At 57.7% G+C, this 8,634-nt stretch overlaps 3 protein-coding genes across 3 annotated transcripts; all 3 read left to right on the forward strand.

Annotated features, from left to right (window-relative positions):
- Positions 1-20: 20 nt before the first annotated feature.
- Positions 21-1,659, forward strand: FIBRA_08616 (uncharacterized protein; the record flags this gene model as incomplete). Its single annotated transcript, XM_012330252.1, has 2 exons — positions 21-1,271; positions 1,327-1,659. The coding sequence occupies 2 exons, from the start codon at positions 21-23 to the stop codon at positions 1,657-1,659; spliced, it is 1,584 nt and encodes a 527-aa protein (XP_012185642.1).
- Positions 1,660-2,261: 602 nt separating this feature from the next.
- FIBRA_08617 (uncharacterized protein) lies at positions 2,262-4,973 on the forward strand (the record flags this gene model as incomplete). The annotated part of the gene is made up of 5 exons (XM_012330253.1): positions 2,262-2,489; positions 2,560-2,670; positions 2,723-3,160; positions 3,217-4,827; positions 4,881-4,973. 5 exons carry the CDS (start codon positions 2,262-2,264, stop codon positions 4,971-4,973), a joined length of 2,481 nt encoding a protein of 826 aa, XP_012185643.1.
- A 1,698-nt stretch (positions 4,974-6,671) lies between these two features.
- FIBRA_08618 (uncharacterized protein) lies at positions 6,672-7,843 on the forward strand (the record flags this gene model as incomplete). The annotated part of the gene is made up of 4 exons (XM_012330254.1): positions 6,672-6,856; positions 6,911-7,363; positions 7,421-7,553; positions 7,613-7,843. The coding sequence occupies 4 exons, from the start codon at positions 6,672-6,674 to the stop codon at positions 7,841-7,843; spliced, it is 1,002 nt and encodes a 333-aa protein (XP_012185644.1).
- Positions 7,844-8,634: the final 791 nt, after the last annotated feature.

The raw sequence follows: 8,634 nt of genomic DNA on the forward strand, positions 1-8,634 counted from the left end.
CGCCCTCCGCTTCCTCCACCATGCTACAGGTCATCCATGGCTACCCCCCGTCAGGTGCGTCCCCCTCCATCCCCCCGTCTCCCGCTCACCGTCTCTCGTCCCCAGTCGCCGCGGATGGCGTCCTCCATTTCCGCCCCTCCCCCATCCGCCGCATGCCCTCCATGAAGTTTCTTGACCTCAACAACGACGTCCTCGCCCTCATCCTCTCCTTCGTCCGCCCCCCAGACGCCATCCAGCTCGCCCTCACCTGCCACGACGCCTACTCCGTCGCCATGCCCCGCTTCCTCTCCGACGTCGTCCTCGGCGGCGAGGACTCGTCCCTCAGCGGCCCAGACCAGATGACTCTCTTCTGCAAGTACATGCTCGCCGACGTCCGCGGCCGCCTCCGCCATCTCCGCATCCTCGACGTCCAGGAGGGCGCATTCGTCTCCATCTCCGAAAAGGACGGTCTCGAAATCTGGAAGGATGACTACTCGTGCGCCCTCATCTTCGCAGACATGCTCAGCCAGGCCGTCAGTCTCCGCAAGCTCCACATCCGCGACCTCGAGTCCCTCCTCCAGACACAGCCGGCCGTCGCAGACGCCTTCACCAAACTCGAGTACCTCCGCGACCTTTCCTTTTCCTACGTGGGCAAGGAGACCCTGGCCATGCTCAAGCGCACAATCTGCCGCCCGTTCCGTCTCGAGTTTGGTCTCTGGAAGGACGGCAGCGCGCGCGTAAAGGGCGATACCGAGTCATTTGACCACTATGCCTCCTCCCTTAAGCAGCTCAATCTCTGGAAGTGCGCCTGCCTTCTCGAGAGCCTTAGCGACCAGTACGTCTCCCCCGGCGTACGCGTTCTCGGCCTCGGTGGCCGTGTCCCCCTCCTGTCCACTATCTCCCGTGAGTTTCCGAACGTGCGGACCATCACTTTCGCCCCCGAATGCTCAATTGAAGAGGAGGCGCCGAAACCAGTTTGGTCCAGCCTCGATTACGTGGACACTAGCTCCCCCCTGCCGTACTTTTCGTGCGCGGTGCGTCACCTCGAGCTGCGCTACGTCCTCGGGGCCGCGCTTGTTCGCTTCTCGCGTGCACAGGTCATCGCCCGTACGGTGGAGCTCCTCAGGCAGACCAGCCCCGTGGTCTTGTCGTGCGTGATAGAGGCCACGCTCGCCGGGGACGTTCTTGACAGGATGGTCAGCGTGATCCCGCGCTTGCGGTTCCTGGAGCTCGTCACAAGCGCAGACGAATCGCACGCCCGCGATAACAGTGACGATATTATGTCCTGGATGGTGCGCCCTTCTCACGCGGCCTAGGCACACAGAGCTAAACATACATGCCCCACAGAACGAACACGTCCCCCGCTTTGGAAAAATTCCCCTCGTCGGCCTGTCCCTCTACGGCAGCACCAGCCTTGGACACGGCGGCGGCAGTACCTTTGACGCCAACACCGTCCTCGCGATCGCCCGCCGCGCAGCCATGCACGTGCCAAGTCTTAAATATATCGGCGTCGGCCTCACCTCGAGGAACGACAATTTCCAAGACACCCGCGGAGATGCTGTTTGGTTCCGCGTCAAAATGCGCATAGACGGCCGCGAGCCCATCCTCGACATGCTATCCAACGGCAAGGGCGAAAGCGTCGAGTGTGAATTGCGCGCCCTCGACCGCGTCACTCCGTAGGCAGCCGCAAACGCACGGCTATATACCTCGGGCTGATCTAGTTCAGCCTCCCTCGTCGTTGGGTGTGTGGGGGGATATATACGTCGGCCCCCTCCTCTTGGTGCTCCGATATCTCATTTTCCATTTAGCTACCCCCCGCGGCGGCTGACGTCCGTCTGCGCTTCTTGAGTATTTTATCCCTCAGTATCTTGATTGCGGGATGGACAAAATGTGTTCCGCTGTACTATACGTACTATACGTGTACATATTTGCCATCCATCCACCTCCCTCCCATCCCCCTGCAATCCCCTCCCCCTCCCATCCTTCTTCGTCTGTACATTTTTTATCTTCTTGCTTTCGGTGTACCTCACGCACATCTTGGATGTAGAAAGTGTATGATATATGTACGATGAATGGCATTGGCCATAGACTCATACAACGGTTCTGCGGGGACGCGTCCATTCCGGCTCGGGCGCACTTCGGCTGGGTGGCGCGCTGGAATAGACGCCCAGGGGCTGAGGCGCGCGAGCGGGCCACGTGCTGGCGGGGAGTCAGCGTTCGAGCCCAAGCGGCGACAAACAAAGGCTCTCCTGCTGTCCTCATCGTCGTCGACGGCGTCCACGATGCCTGCCCCGTTCACGACACCGCATGTTCCGATACCCCTCCCCGCTCTGTACCTCTATCCCCTCAATGACTCCTTTATCCCCAAACACATCTCTCTCCTCAACAACCAGCGCGTCAAGATCGGCCGCCAGACGAATGCGAAGACCGTCCCTGCCGAGCGCAACGGCTATTTCGACTCCAAAGTCCTGAGTAGGCAGCATGCCGAGGTGTGGGAGGAGAGCGGCAAGGTGTGCACGACCGGACATCTGCCCCCTCTGCTCCGTGCGGTCTTGCTGATGCAGTCTCCTCTCCTGGCAGATCTACATCAAGGATGTGAAAAGCTCCAACGGGACGTTCATCAACGGCGAGCGACTCAGCGCAGAGGGCCTCGAGTCGGAGCCGTTCGAGCTCAAGACGGACGATATTGTGGTGCGTGCGCTGTAGCCGGGGTACACCCGCGGCCCGTCTCACCCGATAACAGGAATTCGGCATCGACATCGTCGGCGAGGACAACAAGACCATCGTCCACCATAAGGTCGCCGCCCGCGTCGTCTGCGTCTTTTCGGAGCAGGACGCCCAGGCCGCTGCCCGCGCGGAGGCGTCCCAGAACCCCCCTAGTTACGGTAGCGTCGCAGGGCAGGGCTCGGCGGGCGGCGCATTCAACTTTGTAGGCGGGCAGCAGCCCGGCCCCAACGGCGCCCCCGGCCAGCAGCGACGGCCCTCGCTCCAGCAGCAGGGCCTAATAGGCATGGGCGGCATGGGCGGAAACGTGCGGCCGCCTGGGAAGAGCGGCCTGACCTTTGACCATATTTTGAGCAGACTCCAGGGCGAGCTGCAGAAAAGCCGCGATACGAGTGCGGAGCTGCACTCACTGACCGGCGCAATGAACGAAATACACGATACCCTCGGCGGTAATCTGGTACGCTCGCGAGTCCTCGTCTGTTGTGGGCTATGTGCTAACGGCGGGTCTCCTAGCCCCCTAATCTCCCTCCATACCCGTCCACCCTGCCCCCTGTCATGCCCCCGCAGACTCAACAGCAACAAGAAGCGAGCCAGCAGCCGGTGCCCCCGGCGATGGACGCGTCTGCGCTGAATGAGATCCAGTCGCAGCTCCGTGAGACGCAGTTGTCGCTTGCGACGCACGTCGAGAAGATCCGCTTGCTTGAGGGCATGCTGGCGGAGCACGAGGTGATCAAGCGTGAGGTGAGCTCGATGCGGGAGCTGATGGAGGACCGGAAACGTGAGCAGGAGCTTCTGCGGCAGCACAACAGCAGCCCGCCCCGCGCAGAGATGCGGCACGAAGAGGCCCACGAGGAGCAGTACATGTCGGATGACGATGATGCGAGAAGCATCGACACCGTCGTCCCCCATGAGCTCGAGCGGGTCGACGAGGAGGACGAGGAGCAGATCGCGGCAGAGGAGGAGGAAGAAGAGCGCCGGAGACGGCGAGACGAGCTCGGGCGGCCTGGGACCCCCGAGCCGACAGGCATGGGCATGGGCGAAGACGACGACGAACACGAGTCTGCGCGTCAGCGTGCCCGCGAGCAGGAGCCACCACGATCTCCGTCGCCACCCTCGCCCGTGCTTGTGCCCGTTAGCGCCCCTTCCCCCTCGGATGACATCTCGGATCGGCTCGCGTCGCTGTCCAAGGAGCTGGAGACCGCGCTGGAGCTTTCGCGATCCCTCGAAGCGCAACATACCACTGCACAGTCGACCATCTCGCTGCTCGAATCGAAGGTTGCCGCGCTGGAAACGCTCGTGCACGATACGCAGTCGCAGGTCCGAGTACAGAGCGAGACGACGCAGCAGCTCACGGACGCGGTGCGCGCCGTGGAGTGTGCGGCGAGCTCGAATCGCGCTGGAGAGGAGGAGCGGGCGCGAGAGCGGGAGTCGCTGACGGAGATGGTAAACGAGTGGAAGAAGAACGTGGAGGGCCGGTGGAGCAGTGTGCAGGAGGAGTGGTCGGAGGAGCGCGAACGGCTCCGGCGCGCGAAGGAGGAGTGGGAGTTGCGGGTGCGGGCGGTGGAGGAGGGGTTTGGGCAGACGACGTCCAAGGTGGAGGCGAGCCTCGTCACCCTCGCCGCGATGCAGGCCCAGCACTTTCAGCCCCAACCGAACGGCACCGCGAAGCTGAGCCATAGCGGCGGGCTCGTCACCCCGCCTAGTCCGCGAAGCCTCTCGGCCGAGTCGACGCGGCCGCGGCAGCGGCGGAAACGGACGAGCGCGTCGAGGGGGCGAACGCGGTCGCGCTCTGCGTCCACGAGCACGGGCAACAGCATGGACGCACAAGTGGGCTCGTCGACGTCGTCGGTGTCGGAGGAAGTGAGCGAGCGCGCGTTTCCGACGCCGTCTATCCGCCACCGCTCCCCGTGGATGACGGACGACTCGAGTGGGAGCGACTCGGAGGCGCATGCGCTGACGCAGGCGGCGAGCGTCATTAGCACTGCCGACTCGGTGCGCCATGTCAAGGGTATGCCATTCCCCATCACGCCGGAGTCATCGGTGTTGAACCACCCGTTGACGACATCTACTGAAATATCTGGGACGGCGACAGACTCTCGCACGAAGGAGCCACCTAGAGACCTGGTGAGTGAATTGTATATCTGGAGGCTGCTCTTATTAAGATGCATCAGCCACAGTTCAATAATCTGTCGACGGCAATCGGCGTGCTAGTCTTGAGTGCTGCCGCTGCAGCGGTGATATGGCGGGTCAAGCCCGAGACATCGCTGTGAGCAGACGTGGCAGCAAAGCAGCACAGCAAACGGTCGCCCTATACGCTACCTTGTCCGGATTTCTCTTCGGCTGCGCCTGTATCGTTTGTTTTCTGGATTGGTACACAATGTTCATGTTCGTCCGCACTGATGGATTCACACTCTCCTTGTCTGCTTTTGTACATGTTCGCCTTTCCCTGCATGTCTCGCTTCTGAGGTATTTAATGACTCTGATGACCATCCTAATATCATCTGTCTCTTTTCCGTCACACGCAGTGTCATCATGGCTGCTGTCCGGTGCCGCGGAGGCCATGCATGCTCAGCATGTGCTTGTGGCCGGGTGAGCTGTTGCTTCTATCATTATCCCTCCCTTTTCTCGTTGTAGTAGAGAGGAGGGTTCTGTTGGTTCTCGACCAAGGTTGTTGGCACACGTGTCATGTTGTCTTTGGCCGAGGAGGCGCCGTTGACGACGGCCAAACCGTGCGTCGATCGATCGACCCCGGTTTTTCACCCGTTAGGGTCTCGCTCGGTCAAATCCAAAAACCTGTATGTACTCTCCGCATTTCAAGCCTGGGCGCTGCGTATCTGTCTCTCGCCAACACCGCTGCGTGCTTGAAGGTAGTTGGGTGTTGACGATACATTGTATTCAAATCATATGACGAGGATGCAATATACGCCTGCTGGTAGCAGAGGCCACCAAACGGCTTTAACTTCAAGCTCTCGCGCCTGGTTGTTGCTCCCCGCAAGTCGATAAACAATATGGTCAAGGAATACAGCACTGCGTGATTAGCGTTGTATCATCGGCGGCACATACCGCGTCGGCTCGGAGCCCGCTGTTCGGCGGGTCATCAAATTCGACCTGGTACGCCCGCAGCAGATGGTCGCACCTCCGTGGTGTGACCGGGTGCAACAGCGCCAAGCATCACCGCTAGCATATCAAAGTATAGCCGTACGTACTTCAAAGGCCACAGCATCGATGTATGGGCGTCGGACAATGTGAGTTGCTTCAACCAAGTTTGAGCGAAATACCGAGCAACTAACATTTTCTCGACCTGCGAGGTGGAAGTGCCGCAACTGGAACAGCTTTTGACTTTCGCGCTTTTGCTTCTTCAATTTAGTTCACTTTGTATTGGGGCGGATGCGCGCTAGCTTCAGACGGCTCGATCACCGCCATGTTATGTAAAGTTCCGCAGGCTGATCAACAAAGCTATCACTGCATTCGATAGCGCAGCAATTTTTCGTCCTTGTAGAACGCCGCTGGTAAGTGTATTGATCTGCTGATTCTCACCTTATATCACAGACTACACATTGCACCTGATTCCGGTGCAGTAGGATTGGCAAAGCCATGCTTCTTCCATGCGCAGCTCATCATCGCTTAGTATGGCCCGTACGTCGCAACATCGACTCCGAAAGTTCACTGCATGTTTCTCTCCAGCTGACGGCCGTTGCTTGACGGTTTGCGGCCTCGGCACGCCCTCTGGCCGCCGCCGCCGCCTCTCATGGACGCCACGCCCGTAGGCTTCTGGGGGGCACAGGAATTTCTGTTTCACGCGTGGTTGTTGCTACCCTCCCGGCGCGCCGCCGCGGGAAGTGGCTCCTGAGGAAGATGTACAGTATAGCCCCAGGCTAATCAATTATGGGCGCCCACAACAGCGTCGACACATATAAAGGCCACCAGTTAACGCGAAGATGATCATTCCGCCCACAAGTACTGGTACGATGTCGTCCAGTCCTATCAAGTTTCCCTCCCCAGTAGGAGGTGTCCCGTTCTCTCATGACTTCGATCCTTCTATTGTGTTCATCGTCTTCTTTGCTCTGTGTCTTCCTGTCGCGGTGTACCGCCTGATGAACCAGCAACGACGAACATATATTATTATCTCCGTAATGTTTTTTTGTATCGAAAGGTACGTCCGTCGCTCTTGCGTCTGCCGCGTTCTGAATCGTCACAATCCATGTAGGGTGATCAACTTCTCACTGCGTGCCGCCGAGGCGCGCAGCCCTGTCAAGCGCACGGAGAGGTTCTACGTGACGTACCTGCAAGGAGCTTACGGTACAGGCTTCATTGGACTTGGACAAGCACTTACCGTTATCCTCCGCGCGTACCTCGTCTATACCACTCGCGGCGAAGTCGCTGTCGGCGGAAAAGCTGCACCATTCGCATTGTCGTCCAGAAGTGATACACGGCTGCCGCTGACGGAGGAATACGCCATATCGTCGGATGCCGGGGTGTTTCAACCGCTACCCATGTCGCCCATGGAAGATGATCCTGACCGACGAATGCAAATTCGCCGCCTGTTGCGTATTATCAGCTTTGTATACTGGGTTGCGGTGATACTCAGCGCCGTATCTGGTGGGTTGTACTGGTCGGGTATCACGGATTCCAATAAGGGAAAGCTCGTACAGCAGACAAGGTGCGCCTATATTTGACATACTTCGTGCGCGCCGAACCGCTTTACACTATTGCATAGATACGCATCGACGATCATTGTCCTGCTTCAGCTGCAGGCTACTAATGCCATTGCAATCTGGGCATGGAAGACACGGCCGCGTAGTGTGCAATCAAGCCGCGTGCTACTGATATCATTTTTCATATCCATTCTGGTACGCATCCTGCTGCTTTACTCCTCGAATGCAAGCGCTTTACACAGTAGTCCTTGCAGTCTATTGTTGCGATGTATCGCCTCGCAGTGATGGCCAACGAGACAACGGCTCTCTTATCCACCACGCGGGCGTCGCTGAACATGCCGTCAGAAAAAACAGCGTTTTACGTGTTGCACATCGCGCCGGAGGGGCTCGTTGCAGTAGCATTACTCTTGTTGGATATGAAAGGGCTTTTCTGCATGGGGATGAAGGGTGACACTGCGCTAAATGATAATGTACAGAGTCAGTGACAACATGATGTGAATATTGGAGTACTAGGTGCAGCTGCAGGTGAAGCAGAAGAGAGGCTATGAATAGTCCGTAGCTACATCGTAGTATATATACATGCGTCTGAGGGCCCAAGCTCAGGCCATCGACCAGTACTGTTGTCTGTGTGGAGTGCTAGGCAAAACACTAGCTCAGTGAAAAGCTGTAGTCAGATGCAGTCATGCTGCAGTCAGGTGAGGTCGACCCACGGTCAGACCAAGGTCAGGCGCGGTCAAGATCAGGAAAACGGCAAAGTCTGAGAGCTTGTCTGAAGGTCTGAAACGTCTGAGGCACGTCTGAGATTGATCTGATGCTCTGAGCGAGTCTGAATTCCGTTCTGAGATCTACAATAATCCGCGTGCTTCGCGACCGCGACGCGCGCTTCCACGTGCAGGCACTCTCCGGATTAGGGTGCTGAGGTACATCAGGAAAACATACCCTTTGCTTTTTCGCTTTTTTATGCTTTTTGTGCTTTTTATTTTTTATGTATATCTTAAAATGAGTTTAATAATACATATGCAACATTGCCTTGTTGCTTTTCTGCTTTTTTGACAAAAAAAAGCACAAAAAGCACAAAAAGCACAAAAAGCACAAGGTATGTTTTCCTAGTGTAAGCAATTGTGAATCTTCTAGGATTCAGCCCAACTTAGACAGATTTCATGTTGGCTCATAGTGGCATATGTGGCCATGTTGGAGCTGTTGAACAAATAGTGAGATGCATCCATAAGTTCTATGTACAGAACTGCTACAAATGGTTCATGGACACTGTAGATTA

The sequence above is a fragment of the Fibroporia radiculosa genome, assembly GCF_000313525.1.
Source record: "Fibroporia radiculosa TFFH 294 genomic supercontigs, scaffold1259, whole genome shotgun sequence".
Classification (NCBI taxonomy): Eukaryota; Fungi; Basidiomycota; class Agaricomycetes; order Polyporales; family Fibroporiaceae; genus Fibroporia; species Fibroporia radiculosa.